The sequence below is a fragment of the Mastigoproctus giganteus genome, chromosome 8 (genome assembly GCF_048544385.1).
Source record: "Mastigoproctus giganteus isolate SK-2022 chromosome 8, ASM4854438v1, whole genome shotgun sequence".
Lineage (NCBI taxonomy): Eukaryota > Metazoa > Arthropoda > Arachnida > Uropygi > Thelyphonidae > Mastigoproctus > Mastigoproctus giganteus.
In genome coordinates this window covers 23907803-23934018 of record NC_143582.1, presented here as the reverse complement: position 1 = coordinate 23934018, position 26216 = coordinate 23907803, and the positions used below count along the sequence as shown (strand labels likewise).

Genomic DNA, 26216 nt, shown 5'->3' with positions numbered 1-26216 from the left:
AGAAGTCAGTCTCCAGATTTGACCATTCTTCCAGGATACTTGTCAGCTACTCAAGTCAGTTGAGAACTGAAAAGCCAACCTGTTCTTTCCGGTATTCCAGACATTCCCGATTTTATCCATATCTGGAGAATTTGGTAACCAGATGTTGGGGGCGTTCCTCGAGCCATTCAGATATAATTTCTTGCAGGCTGGATATTTGTGCTTTGGCTTCAAAGAATCCATCGTAACTCGAGTAAAAATGAAGCATTTCAGGGTGTAGTTGGCCCTATAGGATATTCCTTGGAAGTATATAACATTATAATGGTACGAGTGGATCCAGTTCGTACCAATAGAACATTCCGCATTCCATGATACCACCTAAAGCTCCATGAGTGGTACATACGAGAGAGACTGGATGCAAGTCTTCATGAAGTTCACGCCACACATTCACCCTACCATTGATGCAAAAAAAAAAAATGTAAATCGAGACTCGTCAGACCACGTGACCTTTTTCCATTGCTTCACAGTCCAGTCTTGGAGTTGATGGCACCAATATAGTCGAATCTCTCGATTTTCGGCACCTTTTTATTTGCTGTACGCTGGACTTTCTATCGTGACTTACAGTTCGCTTTAAATTGCTGCGGTTTTGTTCTTGAAGTACCAAGTTGGAGTTGCATACTCCTTTAATCTTCCACTCATTGTATAATTTTGCGATGGACCGCTTATGATACACCAGCCACTTCCTTTATTTTCTTCATTGTGGATCCTGCTAAACATGCTACAACATTTTTTCTTGCGCAGAATCTGAAGGGTCATCGTCTTCCCCTTGTCCAGATTCATTAAGAAGCCTAGGAAAGCGCGCAATATTTATCTGATGCGAAGGAACCTGTGATGATACATATGAAAGCTTACATTTGCATTCCGAACGTTTAAAATGATCTGTTGAAGCCAATTGCAAAAGATTTCTAATCTTTTGCAATCGGTAGAATAGTACACTATCTTATACTTACCAATCACCAAGATATATACTATCCTCAATGTATTCAAACATTGTAAATTTATATAATATTTTAAACAGTTAATGTAAAGTCAATGTCCACAGTGCAATACCCATTAGACTCTTCTGTTGATCTATTTTAAACTCTTGATTTGTCATTAGAGATAATTATACAAACAGACCTTTTGTAATTTCCCAATGAGTGGTTGTTCAACTCCGAGTCAATTACCACAGAAACAGAACGGATTTTGCAAATAGTTTTTAAGTTTTGTTTTAAAGTGTCTTTTTCTTGCTACACTGGCCAGAGAAACTGTCCTCAATGACAGGTTGGATGAGAATAAGTGATAGCAGAAAACGAAATTACAACTGTGTCCATAATCACCTCAAATTTTCTCTTTGGAAACGAGTACATTAGGCACACTAGAACGAATAGTGAAAGAATTCAGCATGCGTCAGCTAATTGGACAGATTTTCAGCTGATGGCACAGACTGGCAAACAAAACAGGCGCGCATGTCAACATCACTACAAACAATAGCTTTGCCATTATTAGCTTTAAGATATTCGCCTCTTTGGTAATACGTCATTCCATCTTTGCTTTGCCCTTTTAATTTGATTGTTTTGAAATGCACCCTGGGACATCGCATGCAGCCATCGTGCTCGCGTTATAATATAAAAGTGCGCTATGCTACCAAAAGGCATTTGGTGAGATAGAATACTATCTTAATCTCTGGCTGGAACCGGTCACTGAAAGCATGTGTATTTATGCACCCTTGCGCTTCATCACTCGGCTACTTCTAGCTGGTGTACTGTCCTACCGAGTGGTAGCTCTTCTATGGTACACTGTCCTATTGATTGATAGACCTGTGTGATAGTACACTATCCTTCTGAACTACTTATCAAAGTTATGGGAACAGCGTTCCCTGACTTTTGTTAGAATTGTGTAAATATGCAGACGACCACACGCATTATAAATCATAAATAATAAAAAAGTGGAAGCAAAGTGCCAATTGTACAGCTCTATCTCCAAGCTTTTCTCTTAATTTTATGGTTCAAAACTATCCTACCAAAGTAATGGGACATTTACACTGAGTGATCACTGAATTATGACCACTCCTATGAAAACTGAATGCGACTTTGATAAAGGACTGATTGTGGGTGTTCGACGAGCTGGTGCCTCGATTTCCTAAACGGCTGAACTGGTGGGAGTGCGTTCGAGAGCTGCTGTAGCTAAAGTGTACCAGGACTGGAGTCAAAATGGTTAAACAACGACCTGACGACAAAACTGCAAAGGTCAGCAAAAGGTTGATGTTAGAGGTGAGCGCCGGGTCCTACGACTCGTACAGGTCCAGCACAGTTGAAGATTTGACTACCCAATACAACATGGGCCCACCCGGAACAATATCTGACATGACCATGCGTCGCACGTACGGGCTATACCAGCAGGAACTTGGACCCCTGGTGCATGTGGAATAACGTATCAGTGGTCTCCGCTATCGTCAACTGCTTGTTGACTGTGTACACCCCACTATGTTACACTTTTTCCCGAATGGCGATGATGTCTTCCAGGATGACAATGCGCCTAGCCATCGGGCACTTGTTGTGCAGGAATGGTTTGAGGAACACAGTTCTGACTTCCAGCATATCTATTGGGCTCCGAACTTCCCCGATATCAATCCCATAGAGCACTCGTGGGACACTATGGAAAGGCTTATCAGGCATCTGGATACACCAATCACCTACATTGCTGACCGCATTATACACAGCTTGGTTGGCCCTACCTCCTGAACGCTTCCGACATCTTGTTGAACCAATGCCACGTCGGATAGCTGATGTACTGAGGGCAAAAGGAGGACCTACGAAGTATTAGGTAGGTGTCATAATTCAGTGATCACTCAGCGTAGTTGGACAGTGTATACCACCAAATGATAGTTCGGTAGGATGTTACTCTATCTTGCAAAAGTCATGGGCATTTGGTAGGATTTTGTGGGCAGGACATCTCGCCAGAAAACAAGAGGACTCGTAGGACAAACCCACAACTGTTTGGCTATCAAGAGAATAAAAAATAAATAGAGGAAGACAGACCTTATGTCCCAATGTGGACAAGACGGAGAAGAATGGAGAACGTCGGGAGAAGCCATTGCCCAGCAGTGGGATTCTACAGGCTAACACAGTGACAACAACAACATGATAGTACACTCTCCTTTTGTATTACCCTACCAAAGTTTTTTTGAAGAGAAATATAGTAGAAATCTTTATTGCAATAATAATACAAATCTATAGATTGCAATATTGCCCTTCACGGCCACCAGGCCAGGGACTAACAGTGATAATATAGTTCTGGGAAGTTTCCCAATAAAGTGGCAGGGATTGTAATAGTGCCAAATATATCGTACACTATCGTACCAAAAGTAATAGGGGTATTTGGTATGATAGTGTACTGTACCACCAAAATGGTAGTTTGGTAGCAAAGAGCATTTTCTAGAATGGTGGACTGTCCTAATTGATTGGTAGTTCTGTATGGTAGTACACTATCCTTCTGAACTATCTTACCAAAGTTGTGGGAACAGCGTTCCCTGACTTTTGTTAGAGTTATGTAGACGGCCACTTGCCTTAAAAAACATAAATAACAAAAAGGTGGAAGGAAAGTGGCAATTGCATAGCTCCATCTCCAAGCTTTTCTCTTAATTTTATGGTTTTGGTATTAGTATTTATTATTTGAAACTTGGAGTGTACCTCAACCCAATAAAGTTTTTCTCCACTCACACTTTCCCGCTCCAAATAGCTGATTGAAGTTTATTGTTGCATACTGATTTCGATTATTCACTGTTCACGGCCATGGTGGAGACAGACATTGCATAAAACCTCCACCACGAGCATTAACTGCACCTGAAATGACTTTTAAGAAAGACCATCTCACTCGCAGGCTGGCGAGATGAACCTTCGTGCACTTTTCACTGTTGGGAGGCTTAATCAAGCCTTCCTACTCTCGCACCCGGCGTCTGGAATAGACACACCAAAGGAGAAGAGAAAAAGAAGGGAGAGGGGAAGAAAAAAAAAGCATTAATCAGGGAAGACAGAAATGTTTCCGCCCCCAAAACATTTTCCCCCAATCCGACAGTGTCTCTGCTAGTTAAAAAATGACAACTTCAGATTGCCTATTACTTCAGTGTGTACCGCGTGCCTTGGACACGATTGTTCTCTGCCAGGGGGAAGGGGGGAGGGAAAGGAGAGAGAGCACGACAGAGAGAGAGAGAGAGAGAGAGAGAGAGACCTAGGACCAGAATGAATGGGCCTTATCTCCAGTCGACTGCAGCGTGCGCAGTTAGAGCACACCAGCTTTTGTGTTTGGTACTGGGCAGCCGGTTTGATCACGAACGCTATATCGCCTAAACTAAGTACTACCCCTGCGGTTGCTATACATTACTGGTAGCTCTTCGTCAGTTGCCGGCCTGGGGGATCAGGCCGTATTGACTCGTGATAAACGTACCCCGCTATTTGATAAGACTGCAGCGATATCTCACCACCCTTATGTGATTCCTTTTTGGTGAAAAATCAGCGCCACACGTTACCAAGACGTAGCCATATAAGAACGCTGTATTGAGGGCCCTTGTGCCGAGATCCTGGGAGATCTCCCCGATGCCGCGCGCCTGGTAGCGTCTAATTTTTTATCGGGACACTTTATATTGCTTTGTCAGCCTCCTACCTTTATTAGAGAGGGCAGGATTAGTAGGACGAGATATCATTGTTTACAAGGTTGAGCCCACTGAGGTACCCCGTCCTTCTATCCCGGATTTGATACCCAAAAAATCTTTGGCACTTCATTGTTCCACAATATCGCGGCGGTCGCACGAGAGAATTATTTTCCCCAGACACTAAGACCTCTTCCAGGAACGTAAGACTGTGTACTTTTGGCTTTTCGGCAGATTCTTAACACCACTGCCTATCAATAACGAAGGAAGAAGGCTTAACTGCGGCTTATCACTTTGCTAGATGTGCCTTGCAGGCGCTAGCGCCTGATTACTGTCCACTGTCGAAAGACTGCGATGGCTGGAATAAAGTGAGGGGTTACATTTCGCCCAAGTGAAATGTAACATGTCAGGTTCTAATTATAATGTGCTGCCTCAGCACTACCCTGTCATTGAACGCTCTGATAAAGGAAAAAAGATGAATTCCAATTATGGAAGGATTTTTAAAGAAGGCATCGATGCCACTTTGTGACACAACATCCGTTACGTCCATCCACAAACATCTTCGCTAATGTGTTTCTTGATTTCTTCTTTATTTTCCATTTAGATGTAATTCTTCTGTCTCTTGATTTGTTCCTTTAGGAAACAATTGCGTTTCTCTATTGATTTGTTCGCTTTGGAAACAGAGCCTCCTCCGTGTGATACTTGATTTTTTTCCTTTTTTTTGGAGGCAATTCTGTTTGACTTGTTCTTTTTTTCAAGAAGAAAATGTTATGTTTATTGATTTGTTCTTTATTTCCATTAAGCAAATGTTATGTTTATGCTTCCTGATTTGTTCTTTTTTCCATTAGAACGCAATCATATTTGTTTTGATTTGCATCTCTAGTTTTGAAAAAAACTGTGCTCCGTGTTTCTTGATTTACTCTACTCTTTCGACAATTTTGAACTATTTTTCAGTTCGAGAACAAATCAAAAGACACCTGATCATAACTGAACGTTTCTTTCTTCTTAATTTGTTATTTTCTGCATCACATAACACTTGCGTTTATATGCATCTTGATTTACTTTCTATTCCGTAACAACTGCGCTTTTGATTTGTTTATGTTGTGATGTAATTTTCCATATTTTGAACACATCATGAAACACGATGTATTCAAATAACTTGAACTGTATTCAAATGTTTTTTCGATTTGTTTTTTTTTTTCATCTTTCACCAAAAATAGTATTCGCCTTTTCCGATTATGAAGCAACTGTGCTTCTTGATTTGTTTAGTTTTTTACATATGTTGTCATCGTATTTTTCTTGATTTGTTTAGTTTTTCCAAATGTTGTTATTCTGTTATTCTTAATTTGTTTAGTTTTTTCCAAATGTTGTCATCGTATTATTCTTGATTTGTTTAGTTTTTTCCAAATGTTGTCTTCGTATTATCCTTGATTTGTTTAGTTTTTTCCAAATGTTGTCTTCGTATTGTTCTTGATTTGTTTAGTTTTTCCAAATGTTGTCATCGTATTTTTCTTGATTTGTTTAGCTTTTTCCATATGTTGCCATCGTATTTTTCTTGATTCGTTTCATTTTCCATTCAACAAAAAATACACACGTTTCTTGACTTGTCCATTGACAGAAAATACACTCATGTGCTTCTTGATTTACTTTGTTTTCCCATTGGACAACAATTGTGATTCTGGAGCGTGATTCATCAATTAAAATTCAAACTTTTCCTTCTAATTTTTTCATGCATTTCTTGAAAGTGAAATATGTTTTGCGATTTGTCCAAACAAAACAACATCTCCATCTTTCTCCATTCTTGCCAGCATCGACTCTGTTTATTTTCTTCCATTCCCTTTTTCCACTCTGTCTTTAATTTAAGTGCCCAACGCCAAAGAGCAGGAAAACCTAACACCTCTGTGGTTGGCATGGACTAGAAAATAACATCCCTTCTTTTTTCATTACTCTTGAAGGTGTACGGTATTTCCTTATTTAATCGTGGCTAACATTCCCGTGGTATTCTGTCAGTTAATGCATCTTAGATGTTACTTTACGCCCCTGTAAGGAACTTAAAAATACTTAATGCTTGGAGAAGAACAGTTATTTGAGACCTGGAGAAGATGGTGAATATTTCTTCTTTGAAGACAGTTGGGTGAGCTTAAATCCTTCAGAATAGTAAGAGAAGACAAAGAAAGATCACAGAGAGAATTAGACAAAAAGAACATTTTCTTGACATGACCATATTCCATACTTCCTCTCTTTCTCTTTCTGATGGATAACGATTTCCTTCAAGATAATTTTGAACTACGGTTTTGGATCTTCTTCGTTTTTCATTATAAAAATCTTTCCTTTCATATATCCACGGCTAGCTGTTAAAACCTTAGTTAATTCACCTTTCCAAAGAGGATGTCGGTAACTGGAGAGTGGGTTGGATTCCAGGTAATATGAAACCCGATAGTAAGTGAAGTAGTATCGTGAAATGTCATCTGAGCTGTTCTGTCCTTTATTTTTAAAAATCTGAGGTATTCAACTTCTCTACGTGCTGGTTAAGATGCTTTAAGATGTTGGATTATAAACATGCGAGTCTGGTTGATCTTTTCTTCCTCAAGTGCTCGTATATAGCAGACGAAGATATTTATATGATACTCAAGTCAAAAAAGTATTTTTTTTAAATTTCAAATTGATATGAAAAAAAAGGATAAAGTCTTGTCCAGGCATCATCAAGGATAGGCAGTAAAAGAATTTGCTTTTTGTCATGATGAGTGCCCATCCCTAAGGTTCTATTTTTGAAGGTTCACCCCAGGTTTACGGGATGCAGGAAAACGCCACTGTGTTCTCCAGATATTGTCTCAAATATGGTTGCTACTTATTCGAAAAATTAAGGAATTCTTCTTCGATATATTTTCAAGTTACCAGGATGTTTCTTTTTTTATATGAAAACTCCAAATACGAAAGATATTAGAAAGAACCTATAGTACTTACTAGCGTGTATAGGTTTCGAAGAGAGCAGATGCTTGTTGACAGTCGACTTGAATTTCTGTAGATTTTTGAGTTTTCAGGAGATGCTTGTGAAAGAAGGTTGTTCAGATAACAGAAGTAAGGATGCATGAGGAAGAGAAAAGGTTGGCTCTGTGGGTTTGCAGTTGGATAGTGGAGGAATTAGAAATTAGAAGAAAGATGACCATCTGAAATCACTAGAAATGAGCCGCCAGAGAAAAAAGAGGCTACTCAATTTGCAAAAAATTGTAGGCAATCTATAAGATGGGAGCTTGTTTAGAAGACATTTATGCCAAACACGAAAAATGCCTTAGACACGTCTAAGAGCAAATGTTTGAATTTATCCAAAGTTTTCCATCGAATTTGTCCATAAATGAGCAACATAAATGAGTATATCACTAGTGTATCGACTCTGATGGAATCCATACTATCGATCATTGATCAGATGGAAGGTTTCGAGGTGGGTTAATTGGAACGGGGCGATAATTGGGCAAGAGGGATTTGTCACCCTTTTCGGGTAGTGGCTAGTTGTGAGGAAATTTCCAAACAGAAATAAAAATACCAATGGAAGAAGAAAGTATGGAGTCGACATAGAGCAGGAGCAAGCCCAGAAACAGGTTGGGGGAATAATTGGGGAAATGCCATCAGAATCTAAAACTTTCTTGGTATCAAGATTGTTTAGAATTCTAATTTCCTTCTGACGATGCATAATGTTGCGTGATATAAATTACTGATTGAAAGAAAATATTTAAAAGTAAATTTGTATTTCTTTGTCTTTTGTTTATCAAGATCTCAACTTTCACCATCGTTAAACCAAGTGTAGTTCAGCCAGGGGTGGCCAGGGGTCAGCCAGATGTTTACTTTTTTGTGTTGACGATGAGGTAGACTTCCAAACAGAGCTTTACTCTCTAGTTCGAAATGATGACGCCATGTGTCATTCGCCATTTTCACTTGTGCAGAACCTCATCATCTTCAGTAACCATCCATTGCAGTTCCTGACAACCCTCCATGCGAACTTGCTACTGCTCAGGTGTGAGTAGTCTTGGAACTAGCGTGCACAAACACATGCCATACACAAATGGCCAGAATACCGTGCGTGCTTCCTGCTGATATTCTCAATATCTCTGTCAGTTGCCTTACTCTTATACGACGATCTTCTCTCAAGATTACTGAAGCAGTGTTTGTGGTTTCTGTTGTGAGAGCAGTGGTTGGAGCTCCAGGAACCTGATTTCTGCGATTGAAACATGTCCATCTTTAAACATTCTAAACCACCTGCGAGATGTGCAATATGAAAGCGTAGATTCACCATCAGCCTCTTTTAAACTTTCATACTCTTCAGCTGGCTATGTGTACAAACATGCGTCTACGTTTAGTCATACGACTATGTTTACAATCATCCGTGTAAACTTTTGTTCTAACGCATTACAAGAAGCTTACCACGTTACTGTTTACATTTATATCATGATATGGTTTCAGCACCAATGAATTGGCGAGTCCATGTGTACTCGCATTCATAACACCAAATTGTTGCAAATCTATAGATTTGCAACAATATCCTGTGTACCACAGTACGCGCTGCGCTCTATTGGAATTGGTTCACCAATTCCAATAGAGCCAAGTTCTATTGGAGCCAAGTTCTAACATGTTCAAAGGTGTGCACATTTTACTTTTTGTCCTAAAAAAGACCAGTGATCATTTTATGGGCAAAAAAGGATTCATCTTGGGCCAACTAAATGGACTTTTCGCCATGACAATATACCACTTCACAGCACTTTTTCTATAAGTCTTCATTCTCTTTCCTCAGTAGAAAAAACTCAATGAACATATATAAAAAAATTCTAACTGTGATGATAAGAAAAAAAGAATATGACAACAGTTTCCAAAGGGTACTTGAAAAGTTCTTTTAAGTACAAACATACAGAAGATGAAACATGGAACATTTTATAATCTTCCACTGTGTTAAAAGATACTTCTGATAGTGACTGTTAGATACCAGACAGACATAAACTGATGCTATTTAAAGCAAAAAAACGCAGAAACAACCAACGATGGATCCAAGATGCGGAGAGAAAGATAAGAAACTGGCAAACGACCAAGACAAGACGAGACGAGAAGGAAAGAGAGACAGAGAGAGAGAGAGAGAAAGATGAGGTGGGCCGATAGGAAAGAAATATTCTAATCCAGGAGTAACTTAAAGTTTCTTTCCGGCTCCGTGGCCGTCATGGTGGAGAACCCCAACATCCATCATTTGACTCTATAATTAACACTTTTGGTAAAGCTCTTGTTTCCAGGAGCCTTCAACCGAACACAAGAAACCTGACGTGCAAAAGCCACTGGTGACACTGATCAATGAGCCTCACCTGAAAGTTCGCCATCTCGCTGTGCACAAGCTTCCTTCTCGCGTTCGTGGACAGACACCCCTCTGTTGTTAACGAGGTTAGGGCAGGGTAGGCTATCGTCTCCTAATCATTTTATAATGGGACAGTGCTGGCAGGGTAGGAGTCTTCTTGAGATGATAATGATATTTTCCTAGCCCTTTCTTTAATAGGCTTTGGGATATTTAATAGCCTGCTGGAAGAAGACAAGAACAAAGTGTAGATTAAAAGATTCAAAGGAAATACGCACAGAGAACAATTAAATTGTAATATAGGTTGAGAAAATAAATGTTTCTGGCCGATCGGCCAAATGAATTTTTGCTCCCGAAGTCACAGAGGGATTTCTTCATTACCTCGAAGGAATAGAAATGCAACCACACTCGGGATTGGTCGACGAACTCCTTGACGTCACACTTTAATTATAGAATACAACTCCTAGGGAGAAAGAGAGAGAGGAAATAAGTAGTTTCTGGAGGAAAGACTACAAAACACAAGGTTTGTTTGGCGTATAAATTGATGACATTCCGTTAGTGGACACCAGAGAACAGGTAAATACCCTAGAATTATACTATGAGGGTGTGGACACGGCTAATGACCAGACAGCTGGTCTATGAACACTCGCTGTTTACCACTTGGTGTAATTACACGTTGGGGGGCAACAAATCATTCTGGAGTTATCTCAACTAAACTTTTCTCTGTCTATATAAATACAACTATAATTAAGTGGAAAAATAAAGCACTTCACGAGACCCAATTTTTGGAGTAAGTTCGTTTTTTTTCCTCCTTCTCAATTGTTGCTTTTTTAGAAATAGCACCATCCCCGGAATGATTAAGACCCAAGTGAATAAGAAAGAAGAAACTGCAAAGACAATGTACGATTAAAAGATTCTCAGGTGAGCGAAGTTTCGTCCGAAAAGTTAACTCTGCCAACCTAATAGGTTCCAGGATTCCCTCCAGGTCACACCAGGTCTTGATGAGCCCGGCATTGTGTGTCCCATCATTAATTTGAAGCATGTACCGAACTTTATATGAGTGAGTGACCATCCAGTAAATGTAAAAGACTGCGAACAATGACGTATAAAAATCAATGTTGAGTAATTGGAGGAGATAGAAAATAGATGAGGCCACCAGGCAATCTCTCTTTTTGTTTCATTCTTGTTAGGAGCAGTTTCCGTCTGCCAACACAATGAATGGCTTTTATTTTAAGCCAGAGACCTGTGACAAGGCTCAATACTAGATAGACAGAAAGAGAGAGGGAGAGAGAGGAAGAAAAAGAAGGCGCTTATTACAGGCAGACCTGTCATCCCCGCTAACGACCGCCTTATTAGCATACGGCCTCACACCACTTATCTATGACACGGTAATTACAAAATATCGCCCGTTCAACCCGCTTGGCTCGTCATATATTCAGCTATCAAGGCCTAATCACCTGACCACACGCGGGCACGAGGCCCGAATGCTGTTTTCATGTCTTGAAGGAGCGTTTTTCATCCTTCACCGAGCTGCCAACTAGTACAAACCTTAAGCCTCGAAAGATGATGATGCTTTCAACATTTGATCCATCAATTTTACTCTGCTGCTTCTTTCTTAGCTGTTTTTCTACAGATTTCATTAATTTACTTTCTTCCCTTGCAACTTGTGCTGTTTTGTGTTCGGGAGAAAGAGGGGGGGGGGCGGAGAAGGGTGGCTACTTCAGCTGCTTCGCTTTTTAATTTAATGATCCGGCTCGCGTGAAGGGGCGACACAAGTAATTTGCCGCATTGGAAGTACTCAAACACAGAGCAAGGAAGAAAAGGAGATAACATATTACATGTAAACATTCTAGCTTCAATCAGGTCGCCTTCTTCTCTGTTTTTTGTTTATTTTCAATGAACTTCATTTGCCGAGCTTCGAAAAGAAATCCCTTTAACTAACTCCATCCGGGATTGTAGATATATTGCTTTTGTTGCCTCTAACTTTACGTCGACCCTTTTGAAAACAAAACGGACCCTTTACTCCCCTTAAAAACTTGCGTAAAGAAAAGATTCCTATTTCGCTTTAATTTTATTTCCCTATTTCCTCCGAAATCCCTTTTTTCTCTATTTCTCTAGGAGCTCTGGTTCCCCTATTTCTTTGAAATCCCTCCTTCCCTATTGCTCTGGAAGCCTTAGCTTCCCTATTTCTATGAAATCCCTGTATTTCATATTTCCTTGAAAACAATTTTAATTTTTCTCCTATTTCGCTGGAAGCCGTATTTTCTCTTCTATGAAATCTCTGTATTTCCTATTTTCCCTATTAATTTGGGAGCTCAAGTTCCCCTATTTCTATGAAATCCTCTTTACTCTATTTATATGAAAATTCTCTTTTCCCTATTTCTTCCAAATCCCTTTTCCCCTATTTCTCTAGGAGCTCTGGTTTCCTCCTATTTCTTTGAAATCTCTATGTTCTCTATTTATTTGAAATCCCTCTCTTCGCTATTTCTCTGAAAGACCTGGTTACCTTATTTCTATGAAATCCCTGTACTGTATTTCATATTTTTTTGATAACATTTTTAATTTCCCACTATTTCTTTGAAAGACCTAGTTTCCCCTCTATAAAATCTCTGTATTTCCTATTTTTTTGAAATCCTATTTTTCCTATTTCTTTCAACTCCTATTTTCCCTATTTCTCTGGGAGCCCAAGTTCCCTATTGTTTTTGGAAATCCTCTTTACTGTATTTATTTGTTTTATTTACCTAGTTTCCCTATTTCTATGAAATCCCTGTATTTCATATTTCCTTGAAAACAATTTTAATTTTTCTCCTATTTCGCTGGAAGCCGTATTTTCTCTTCTATGAAATCTCTGTATTTCCTATTTTCCCTATTAATTTGGGAGCTCAAGTTCCCCTATTTCTATGAAATCCTCTTTACTCTATTTATATGAAAATTCTCTTTTCCCTATTTCTTCCAAATCCCTTTTCCCCTATTTCTCTAGGAGCTCTGGTTTCCTCCTATTTCTTTGAAATCTCTATGTTCTCTATTTATTTGAAATCCCTCTCTTCGCTATTTCTCTGAAAGACCTGGTTACCTTATTTCTATGAAATCCCTGTACTGTATTTCATATTTTTTTGATAACATTTTTAATTTCCCACTATTTCTTTGAAAGACCTAGTTTCCCCTCTATAAAATCTCTGTATTTCCTATTTTTTTGAAATCCTATTTTTCCTATTTCTTTCAACTCCTATTTTCCCTATTTCTCTGGGAGCCCAAGTTCCCTATTGTTTTTGGAAATCCTCTTTACTGTATTTATTTGTTTTATTTACCTAGTTTCCCTATTTCTATGAAATCCCTGTATTTCATATTTCCTTGAAAACAATTTTAATTTTTCTCCTATTTCGCTGGAAGCCGTATTTTCTCTTCTATGATATCTCTGTATTTCCTACTTTCCCTGCTTCTTTGGGAGCTCAAGTTCCCCTATTTCTATGAAATCCTCTTTACTCTATTTACATGAAATTTATCTTTTCCCTATTTCTTCCAAAAATCCCTTTTCCCCTATTTCTCTAGGAGCTCTGGTTCCCTCCTATTTCTTTGAAATCTCTATGTTCTCTATTTATTTGAATTCCCTCTCTTCGCTATTTCTCTGAAAGACCTAGTTACCCTATTTCTGTGAAATACTGTGTTTCACATTTTTTTTAAAAACTTTTTTAATTTTCCACTATTTCGCTGGAAGCCCTAGTTTCCCCTCTATGAAATCTCTGTATTTCCTATTTTTTTGAAATCCTATTTTCCCTATTTCTCTGGGATCCCAAGTTCCCTATTTTTTTTTGAAATCCTCTTTACTGTATTTATTTGTTTTATTTACATAGTTTCCCTATTTCTATGAAATCCCTGTATTTGATATTTCCTTGAAAACAATTTTAATATATTTCCCCAATTTCGCTGGAAGCCCTATTTTCTCTCCTTTGAAATCTTTGTATTTCCTATTTTTTGAAATCCTATTTTCCCTATTTTTCTAGGAGCCCAACTTCCCCTATTTCTTTAAAAATCCTCTTTATTCTATTTATTTGAAATCCCTGTTTTCCCTATTTCTTCCAAATCCCTCTTTTCCCCTATTTCTTCCAAATTCCTCCTTTTCTCTATTTCCTCCTCTTTTCCCTATTTCTTCCAAATCCCTCTTTTCCCTATTTCTTCCAAATCCCTATTTTCCTGTTTCTCTGGAAGCTCCACTTTATTTCTTTTAAAATTCTATTTTTCTTGAAACGAAAAGATCCCTATTAGAAAAGTTACGTTTTGATAAGTATTACTTTCAGAAACTTAAAAATCTATTTCCCTTTAATACCCTATGAAGGTTTGTTTAATAAAGAGAAACGCAGATGCTCTTTATTTAGGGTGACCAGACACTGATGGCCACAACTGGAACAATATACCATAAAACCTGGAACTGCAGGAAAATAAATTTTCCAAGGAAATATAAATAGTTTTTAGGGTGTTGGTAAGACGGTAATCCTACCAACAGTGCTACCCACGAGGGCCCCCACAGAACGGCCCCACATTCTTCAGGATCGCACAATGGTGTAATTCGAAATGTGCACTACTGAAATAGAAGAGAACGAAGGGAAATACTCGTACATGCCCAGCTATGAACCTTATTTTCTTAGAGCCGGTCCTTGATAAATTTGCACGTGTAATTGGTTTTTCCAGCTCTGGAAATGCGAATGATTTTTTATAAAGTTGCCCTTGGTAGATCCAGTTGATGATTGAAAATGAATTGCAAATGAAGATGGCAAAAACTGCTCGATAAATGAGAAAGGGACCAAAATTTAAGAAAATGAGAAAAAGTAGAATAAATCGGAATTAAATGCTAAGACCCACGAGTAAAACTTTCACTGATAGTCCCATCCCAATGAACCCTGAGAGCACTAGTTTGCAATCCTAGGAGTACTTCTTCAACCCTAAAGTAGAGAAACTAGTACTTAGGAGTACTAGGAGTTTATCCTAGGGGATAAACTCCTAGTGTTGCAAATAATAACAGGGTTGCAAACTCCTAGAGAATAATGATAGGATTTCATAGTTCTGGGAAAAAAAAAACAATAGGGTTGTAAACTCCGAGGGAATAATAATAGGATTTCAATCTCCTAGGGTTGCGAAGGAATAATAATCCTCTCTGCCACCTTAATAATAATAATAATCCTGTCAGCCCTCAATAATAATGCTGTCTACCCTTAGCGCAGAGAGGTTATTATTCTTTCGCAACCCTAGGAGTTTGAATGATCCTCTTTACCCTAAGGGTAGATATGGTTATTTATTCTTTACCTTTCCACAATTTATCTCTTAACATCTTCAAATTATAAAAAGAAAAAAAAAAAAAAAAAAAAAAAACAGACGATTTTCTGTTTCCCTTTAGGATGGAGTCACCCTAACAAAAACAACACATTTCCCCCCTTTTAAACCTAAAATGGAAGTTCTTATTTCCATTTCTAGCCCATGAAGAAATGAAAACATCAAAGACCACTCCTTTACAGCTTTGAAGATGATCTTTTATTGGCCTTTACGACCATTTTGGAAAAATTACTCTCCAGAGTGTCCCCTATCACGTGAACAAAAGACCCTTCGCTACATTTCGTATAAAAGAAAGCGAAACACTTTAGTCGAAGGACATTTTCTTAATTATTCATCGGCGCATGCGTAATGAGAACAAACGCTTCATTGAGTCTTCAATAACGGCCACATCCATTTTGGCCCGTTTTTCTTTTCTTTTCTTTTTAAGGGGGGTGCACCTCCTTCGACCCATATTCGAACGACAGCGTAATCCGACTTAATGTTCGGCCCTGCCAGTGATACAGTGTATACGAGGTGGAAAGAAATCTAGCGTTCTCTGCAACGCCTTACAATTTTCGCCGCGTCAGAAGTTAGCGCTAAGTACAACGCTGCCGCGAACTCAATGGCTCGTCTCGTTATTGGCTGAATTTCAAAGTCCCCCAGCCTCTGTCCATGTGTCTGTGTAACCGATAGGGCTGTACTAGGGGATAACCAAATGGTCTGTATTGTTCCCTCGACGTGGCTAAGCCTACCAGTGACTGTTTCTGAAACATAATACGCGTTAAACGGTCCAGAACAATACGTAAAATTCAGGTTCGGACTCTGGCCATGTGGAAGGACTCGACTATTTGCAAGCACAAGTACCTCGGGCTCATACAAAATGTTCTCTTTGTCTTTTGCGCTGGAAAAAAGTCCCGAAATCTCATACAGCGTCTGGTTTTAAGTTGGTTTCCCGGAAGAAAGGAGTCTCTAGATTGGAAAATAAGACAAGTTACGAAGAGGTTGGACTCGTATTACTAGAAAACTGGAAGGGATTGTGGGTGGTAGAGGACAGAAATGCTTCTTGCTAAGAAGGAGCGAAAATAAAGATAGAAACGCGTAGTAGAAAAATGAATGAAAAGATGTAGGAGGAAGAGAAAGGTAGGGTGAAAGGTAGAAAGGTAGAGTATAAATGAGGATAGGAGGAAGTTAGCAGATTAGGGTTGAAGGTAGAATATACAGAAGAAATATTAGACGAAAGGTAGAAATGGAGTCACAGTGACGTAACTGAGAATAGGGTAAGGACAAAAGGGACAAAATGTTGGAGAGAAGTAGAAAATATAGGAGAGAGATGGTGTTAACAAGGATACAGGAGAGGAGATAGATACATGAACGTTACCAAGGATTGCAACACCGTTAAAGGTTAAAAATTTAGTGGAATGGATGGCAGGGAGCATGAAGGAGAAAGGGTAGTATTTTTGGTGGAGTATAACGTTGGAGAAAGTTTATAGGAGAGTAAAATTAAAATTTAAGTGTAATGACAGGAGATATAGGAGAACGTAAAAAGTATAAGGAATCTTAAAAGGAAGTTGTGATGCAAGAGAATGATAGAATAAATGAAAAAGTATGTTCTATTTGTCTTTTACAGTGGGAAAAAAAGTTCAGAAGTCGCCTACAGCGTCTGGTTTTAAGTTGGTCTCCCGGAAGAAAGGAGTCTCTAAATTGTAAAATAAAACAGATTACGAAGAGGTTGGACTCGTATTACTAGAAAACTTGCAGGGATTGTGGGCGGTAGAGAAGAGAAATGCTTCTTGCTAAGAAGGAGGAAAAATAAAGATAGAAACGATGAGAGAAACGCGTAGGAGAAAAATGAATGAAGAGATGTAGGAGGAAGAGAAAGGTAGAGAACGTGATGTAGAAGGATAGGGTGAAAATTAGAAAGGGAGATGGGTAGCAGAATAGGGTTGAAGGTAGAATATACAGAAGAAATATTAGAGTGTAAACGAACGGCAAAGATGGCATCACAGTGATGTAACTGAGAATAGGTGGACACGGGGGAAAAATGTTGGATAGGAGCGAGATGGATAAGCCTTAACAAGGATACAGGAGATATATATATATATATATATATATATATACACACAAACATTACCTAGGATTGAACAGGGTTGAAGGTAGAAAATTTAGTGGAATGGATGGCAGGGAGCATGAAGGAGAAAGGGTAGTATTTTTGTGGAGTATAAATGGGGAAAAGATGAATCCTTAGCAGATTGAGTCAAACGTGGAAGAAAGTTTATAGGAGAGGAGAAATTAAAATTGAAGTGTAATGACAGGAGATATGGGAGAACGTAAAAGGTAGTAGGCATCTAAGGAAGTTGTAGTATTGTAAGAGAATGATAGAATAAATGGAAAAGAATGTTCTCATTATCTTTTACAGCGGAAAAAGTTCCGAAATCTCCTACGGCGTCTTTAAGCTGATTCTCCAGAAGAACGGAGTCTCTAGTTTGGAAAATAAGACAAGTTACGAAGAGGTTGGAGTCGTATTACTAGAAAACTTGCAGGGATTGTGGGTGGTAGAGAACGAAAATACTCCTTGATAACAAGAACGCTAAGGAGCGAAAACACGGAAAGAAAGATAGAAGCGAAATATGATGAGAGGAACGAGTAGGAGAAAAATGAATGAAAAAGATGTAGGGGGAGAGAATGGTAGAGAACGTAATGGCAGAGTGGAAATTAGAAAGGTAGAGTGTAAATGAGGAAGGTAGCAGAATAGGGTTCAAAGAGGAATATATAAAAGAATATTAGAGTGTAGAAAAAGGGCAGAGATGGAGTCACAATGACGAGATTGAGAATACAAAGGGATCCTTGTCAAACTTACCCTGTTGGGCCCACTCCTGGATTATATAAATATAGATGCAGAGACTAAAGCTGCAGAGGACTTGCTATTTTGTCAAAGAAGAAATGTATGAAGAGAACAATAAACAGCATAAAGATGTAGGTAGTAGGGTAAGGGTCGAAACGAAGGATAAAATGTTGGAGAGAAGTAGAAAATATAGGAGCGAGATGGATAAGGGTACAGAGAGAGAGATATATATATAAAAATTACTAAGGATTGCAACAGAGTTGAAGGTAGAAAATCTAGTGAAAGGCCAGGGAGCATGAAGGAGAAAGGTTAGACATTTAGGGGAGTGGTTTTAGTGGAGTGTAAATGAGGAAAAGATGAATCCGTAGTGAAACGTGGGAGAAAGTTTATAGGAGAGGAAATATTAAAATTGAAGTAATGGCAGGAGATATAGGAGAACGTAAAAAGTAGTAGGAATCTAAGGAAGAGGTAGTAACGTAAGAGAATGATAGAATAAATGGAAAAGTAGGACGGGGCGAACGAAGAGTAAAAATGTACGACAAAGAAAAGAATGGGTAGTTACTTTTCTTATAAAGAACGCGATTTGGAATGACAATAAACCATAGTAAATATCTGATTACAAAGGAGTGTCTCCTAGTTTATAGCAACGCTTTCACTGATGAGCTGCTAACTAGAGACGAAACTACTATAAAGAATTATTACGTCTGTTTGCGATGCTCTCTCTAGTATACATTTCGAAGAGCCACGCGTGCTGTTTGCATGTAGGCGATCATATCCGGTTAACCAAGGCTATTCCAAGTGTCCGTTGGACAACTGCACATCACTCATACTGTGCAGGGTCGGCTCGGCTAAACTGTAACGATGCGCCTTTGCTTCCCCTCTCCAGTGCCATACTGTAGATACATCAGAAGGCACCTGAGCACTGGTTAGGCCTATAATCATTTGCACGCTAACAGGGTACGAATTAACTCGGCCATCGATCACCCCAAGGTTGTACCACGGTGGCGGAGGCGGTGGAGGAAAAGGGGGGGAGAAAGAGATGGGGATTGACCTCGCTAAGTCCGCTAAACCGATTTCCTACGTACAATTTGGATGTTAAGGTTCTCCAAGATCTTGAATTTTTTCCACCCTAATATTGGTCGATATAAATAAAGGGATTACCAACGAGTGCCCAGACGTACAGACCAAAAGAACGCCGACAACCAACCTTGCGGGCGTTGTTTTACGTAGTTCGTCAAACGTACGCAGCCATCACAAAGAGGGGGAGGATTGCGAATATCGTAGAAAAAACGTCCGTGTCCTTGAACACGTTTTCTACCCAGACCCATTAAAGCCACGAAGACAGGAAGGGAGTGTTATTTCCTTGCTCTGAATGGGTGGTATTCTGAAGTATAAAGCTAATACACGTGTTAGCGTAAGCGTTGATCCGAAACGACCGTCCTTGTCTTGGTCGAAGTTCACCAACACCTTGTTCAACTGCTTTTCGAAACTGGTCTGGAGAGGTGTTTCGCAAGAAGAAGTGAGCAGTCTCCCGTGGAGATGTCCGCCCTAAGTGGCCACACATTATGGAGACCTCCCTTGGAAATATTAAACTATATCGTTCGTGTGTTCGAAGGTTGGTTTGTAGTGGCGTTGGGTAAGGCACCACCTGTGGTTTCCCACATCTAAGGTTCGTTTATGAGGGAAATCAGGATTTCTGTTTTAGTAAACTTGCTGGAAGAAGACCAAATTCAACTTGTTCAACTGCTTCTTAATAAATCCATCGCGGTTAGCGTGGTGGTTATGAACGCTGTACTTCAACCCCCTATGAAAAAGACCTGGGTTTGAATCCCATCTACAAATAAATTCAATCAGAAAACAATTTTATTCAATTTGTCAGAGAGTAATGTTTCTATACACGGCAGGAGAATTGCAACAGAATGAAAGAGAGGAATAGATAGCTAAATGAAGGGTAGAAATTTAGGAGATAGAAATGTAATAAAGGGTAGAAATTTAGGAGAAATATTGTAAAGAAGAAATATAAACGGTGGGAGAATGGGAACAGAAATTAAAAGAATAGATAGAGAAACTTAGGTGAAGAGTAGAATTTAGGAGAAAGAGAAAAGTAGTAAAGGGTAGAAATGTAGGAGAAAGAGAAAGGTGGCAAGGGTAGAAATTTAGGAGACAGAAAAAGGTATAAAGGGATAGAAATTAAGGAAATATAAATGTAACATGAGAGAAATTTAGGAGATACTTAAAATGAAGAAAATGTAGAAGCGTATGAGTATAGAAAGTTGTTAAAGAAGAATAGAATTGTTAAAAAATATTCTTAAGGCTGTTTCAAGTATAGTACGTGACGAAAAGATTGTGTCCAGCCTTTCAACAGATGATTATCATAAAATCAAGTTAAGGATGGTGGTGTTTGATCAAATAAGGAGAAACTGATTTGTAGTGATTTGATTGTGTGTTATTTAACGGCGTATACTAAATATTCTTAAGAGAACCTCTGCTTGATAGTTAAATTAGTAAACTTACTAGTTAATTCACATAAATGAGGGGATGAATTGAGGGGCGTGAATGAAGGGCTGAATTACTACCGATGAATTGTAATTTTATGGGTGTGGAAATGATCAACTCTAATGGCTGTATAAATGATGGAGAAAACAAGATCATTGCGCCTTAATGTGTCTCTCTCATCACTGTTTCTAAGAAATTGCCAGTTTTTTCTCCTTGTTTTTCTTTCGGCTTTTTCAGGTAAAAAAGAACGGCGCAGTAGAGACAGACGGGGGGGATATTTAACGGGCTATGGTTTCAAGGTTTCTAGTTAAAAGGTCGGTCTTTGGTAAGGAACCAGATAAGAAGAAGTTGTCGTGCAAGCAAGGCGTAATCCTTACTGTGGCCACAAAGACACAAAAAAACTGTGGGTCTGTTATTTGCCTCTAATGATAGGGCGGCCAAAACCACGCTACCCAGTCATGCCCGTTATTTGTCACTGTCCTCTGCTTTGCTGCTGTTTGGGGCTCACTTCACGTTCGTCCGTCCTTATCGTCTTAAACACTGGTCAGAGGGTAGGCCTACCATTGCAGCCACCGAGATAGTCGGCGTTCGTGCCACCTTGAAGTTGCTGAGTGAATTTTGAGTTCTTTTGCAAAGAATCGATACAAGTTTCGTGTACTAAATCACGTGACTGGTTGTTTTGGGACACGATATGTTTACTTTTATGCGTGGAATAAATAAATAAATATCGTATTCTTCACGCAGTTTATTACAAAAATGTTAACAGGGGTTCCTTTGACTCGTTGAACTTATATCGAGATGTCCTAGATAATTTGACGAGTTCGATCAGACCTTGGACTGTGATTGAAAATTTGCCGGTCTCATATTCTAATTTAAACTATAACAGTTAACAGTTGTACCGCTGTCTGTTGAATAATAGCGACGTCTGGTGGGTATATTTAGTAAGACTTGAGTTCGAGTCCCGTGGATGATAGAAGGAATCTTTATGGACCTTTTTCACAATGTGGCCGAGTTATTCGGTCTCAGGCGATGGGTAGCATGGTTCTTCGTCCAACTAACAGAAAATCGACCTCAGAACACATGCAATTTACGCGAAGCAATATGGCCTTAGTCGCCAATGCTCCTAAAACCCTACAACAAGGTAATATTATCAACAATTTCATGATGATTGCAGAATATGGGTGAGAGAATTGGGTTGCACAGTCTTATAAATAATAAACATCATTTTAATATAAAGGAAAACAAATCTTTATGAAAATTATCACCTACGCATTTACTTTTAGGGATACATTTTTGATTTTTGAACGAAAAACAAAAATTTCTCCTTCTGTTATCTGAATGACGGTCTTCTCAAAGAAATCTTGTACCCAACATTGAACAAATATTCGACATTTATCCTGACTAGCAGACTTCGCACTCTTCTTCTAGAGGGTTGATTAAGGGGCCTCTTGTGGCCCCAAATTGCCGGCTTCTGCACGCAGGTGGAGATTCTCACCTTACAAGTGCCTCCTTCCTTCCAACAGCCGACAGATATAAATTACTCAGGAGCATACGCACACACACACACATTCTGTGTTACCCTAAATCATGAAATAAGAATGATTTATCTGTTGATGTTCTTTAATATGTGACATTAGTTTTCAGTTGCATTTGTTTACACTCAGAGATCTTTAAATTTGTTTTTCTCTTTCAGGTAAGAGTTTCACTCTCACGATCACAATCAGCACCAGTCCTCCTCAAGTCTGCACTTACGTCAAAGCGATCAAGGTTACCGTGGATGGACCCAGAGAACCTAGAAGTAAGACCCGTAAGTGTCTCTTATAAGAACCAAAATGATAACTGATTAAAGATGCATTTAAACCGCAAATTTTATGAGCATTAAATATTAAAAAGAATTCCCTCGGCTTGAATCATGAAGTGGAGTAATAGAATCATTGGTTTCTTATATTTTTTTTTTTAAATAAAATGATTTAATGTCTTTCTATAAATTGGTCAGGTTGTGGAGAATATAAATACAGCCTACGAAAAACAAACCTTGGTAATACCCCACTAACTGTTATTCAGTGATCATTAAACGTTATACAAAAACTGGTATTTCCGGTTGTGTTGTCCTAATAACTTTCCTGTTATTAACGCTAATTGCCCTTGCAGTAGCCCGCCCTGTACTAAGCCCTCTTAAACATGCTACTAGTACACCTGTAGATGTCAGATAGCAAAGGGGTGGAGCGTTAGCTTCCACTGACTAGTCTACTGTTACGTCTAGCGCATTTTTTTTATGCACTGACTGTACATTGCCACCGACTCGATAGCTAGCAGGCTAGAATTATCTTATGTTGTTCCCAAAACTTATTTTTTAGACAATAACCAAAAATGGGGCCTCGTTATTAAGGATAAATTAATTATTTTAATTATTGGTTAAAAAAATAGAGCCTCGAGGAATATCGTACAATTAGAGAGCATTTAATATTGGTTTACTCGATCCTTAGAAATCATTCTCTGCCCTTATGGCGATTCTGCTCAATTCTGCTAACTCCTGAGCGCAGAGTCGATATTACTAATTAATCTAGAGGATAATTAGTCTCTTGAATGCGTCGAAGTGTTAATTAATCTGAAGTAGAGTTAATAGACTTTCTAGCTTGGCTATTTTCGTCTATTTTCTCATTGGTGGTTGTTTCTGTCCTGATTCGCCTTTACAAATATATATTGGAAAGCGAGAATTTAACTTTAGAGATCTCCTGAAAGCTTTCTTTGTGAATAGAACGATGGTACGCGTTTGTTTCTTCGAATCTTACCACTGCGCAGATTTAATAAATAGCCACTTACGTTGTAAGGTATATCTACAAGAAATTACCATCGATTCCACGCGATTGAAAGATTCGGTTATTAACTTGAATCTTGCAATGGATCTTGCGTGCAATTATCGCGCCCTCTGAGATTTCGAATACGACAAAATAAAAATCGTCTATTGGTTAAAAGAATTTCTCTTCCATTCGCGGTAGGTTTTTTCCCTCTTGCATGACAGTACATGAATGCATATCGCAACTTGTTCTTTGCAATCCTCATTGGTTATTCTGTTCGCATGACCCACTTGTGATGGTTAGTTTGCTGTAATTGTAGCTTTGTATGTAATCCAAAGCGTCCCTTGCATTTCCAAAATATTTCCGCAGTGGGTCGTCTAAGCAATGTATTCAATACCCTATCTACATTGCAATGTTCATAGAAACTACCATCTTTTTTAACTCACCCACGTCCAACTGGTTCCATACTTCACCGCGGTTCAACGTCTCTCTCTCTCTATCTATCTTTATTCTCATATAGGCCTACTTTTTATTGGCTCTACGGCTGAGGATTGTATGGTTCTGACTCCTGGAAACTCGGATTTTTCATCACACAAAACAGGCAATCGGCTATGGACTACAGCCAGTTTATCAGTAACAATAAGATTAATTTTGACACCATGATTGAGTGCTTTTTCAATTTGTGAGAGTTTATTTTAAGATGAGATCAAACTGTGGTATCTTCAAGTATCTTTAGGCCCAGCATGCAATCTTTTAGACGAGCGATCCTGCTAGGATTGTTTATCGAAAAGGTCCCAGAAGGATCATATTTGCACGTTTAGATACATAAACATGGGTGCAATGAGACAAGGGAGATTTTCCAATCTTTTTTATGTTTGTTTTTGCAATTTTTTTAATGGTGGAGGGCCATATGGTTCAAGAAATATCCAGGATTCGGAACTATATAGAGTAGTGACTTTCAAAAGAATTCCAGGGGCGTTTGCAAATGTTCCTTTAATTTTTTATGATTGTTTTTTCTGCTTAATTTCCGGATCAATCCATTATTATTTTTAATTTATTGTTTTTAAAGAGATCAGGGTCCCTCGGAAGATTTAGCTACACAAAAAGTAGGATCATTGAGCAAAATATCTTAAAATATACGCATGGCTAACATTGATTGTTTAAACAATACATTTATATAACGTATTGTGTCTATAAATTGAGTATGTACTCTATGGCTGGATGAAAAACCCATTTAGTGAGAAGAATCCACGCAACCATTCAGTGAAGTTGCTTAACTTGGCAAAGGCGCGAATAAAGCCAATAAAATTTCCTAATATCTTAAATGATTTGAAGCACTTTTCCTGAAATTGTGTGGAGGTTCTGTCTATCTCAGTTGTACAAGCTCTACAATCAACGTGGGTTAAAATAGGCTAAAAAATGATCCTTTATAACCCTCCCTATCTTTCAATACTTCCTCATTCTGCAAGATCTTCTCTTTAGACACCAAACGTAATAATGGTTGTTACTTTTACTTTTATTCCTCATCCAGGAAAAAAAATTCTTCCATCGTACTTTCAATGACCCTCTTACACCCTTTTTATATTTCTGTAAGCCCTTCGACCCTTTCTTTCCCTCTACTGCTCCCTAAGAGGTAAGATCGAAAGCCATCATTTCGTGTTTCTAAAAAGAAATAAGTCATCCAGTAGTTAGAAGAATTCGTTGGCCACACACAATGGTGGTTTAGGCTGCTGGTTTCTAAATTAATTCTAATGCACGAGCGTGGTTCGCTGCGACTGTTGACGGTATTTGGACCAACGCGAAATACCAGATTCTTTGGTTTATCAGCATCTACGCCTCAAAATCCGCGTGCGGAACGTCACTCTTCGAAGCATTAGTATTTATTGGAGCATAGAGAAGGGAGGGGGAAGGCAGATGTTACCAAGTTCTAGCAACATTTCCAACGTCAGCAGCTCGTGGCTCTGGCTTCTTTAACAATAGGGAAGGGGGGCGCTTCTTAGCAGCTCATGCCTAAAGTATGTAAAGCTACAGAGATGGTCGTCAACATATCGCCACAGTGCAGCCCGAAACGGTCAGTGGACCCACCGCCACAGGTGCGGTGATCTGGTTGGAGATTTGGAGGATGCTTCCTGTTGCATATCAAGGAAACAGCGATGCGTGAAAGAGGCAAGCTTCCTTTTTGTCTCATGTGCAGTCGACTAGATGATGTTGATCCTAGGAAGTGCTCGATATATTTCAGGGGTGGGCGGGATGAATAGGGAGGGGCAAAAAGAAAGAGAGGTACAGTAATCTCGTTTGCTTTTTTTTCCCCCATCTTTTCTTCGCAATTTTCGGAATTATTATCAATTATAACAATCATCTGACATGAGGAGTGTCACAAAAATGCGAACACCCCCGAGAAAGACTTTTAAAAACCCACAAATATGACGCTTTTGTCATTTTAAAATGTTATTTTGTGCTTTAATAAAACGTCCAAACCATCAGTCCAGATTTTTAAAGAATCCAAGATTCACCGAGGTTTCTAAAACGTCACAAAGCACCCATATAGATTTTCCAAAGCTGACAAAACACCCTTAGAGATTTTCCAAACACCCGTATGTATTTTTCAAACATAGCATATAGATTTTCGAATACCCCAAAATAACATTGAAATTTTCCGAATTTTTTTTCTAATGGAAAACATATCGATCAACCAACACGCTAAACATTAACACCGGTTTCTTTTAATGTAAATTTTTTAAAAAAATCGGAAAAATCCATAGCGTGAAATTATTTTGAAACTGC

At 38.8% G+C, this 26216-nt stretch overlaps 1 protein-coding gene across 3 annotated transcripts in view; it reads left to right on the top strand.

Moving 5' to 3' along the window:
• The window catches only part of LOC150081366 (uncharacterized), a 96227-nt gene that overhangs the window by 18196 nt on the left and 51815 nt on the right, over positions 1 to 26216 (top strand). For 2 of the 3 annotated variants that reach the window (XM_090379218.1, XM_090379217.1), the window contains exon 2: positions 22328 to 22432. In XM_090379218.1, the coding sequence (XP_090235344.1) occupies positions 22328 to 22432 (105 nt within the window). Of the gene's footprint in view, positions 1 to 22327; positions 22442 to 26216 lie in introns of all 3 variants that reach the window. The other variant, XM_090379216.1, reaches the window with a different exon arrangement.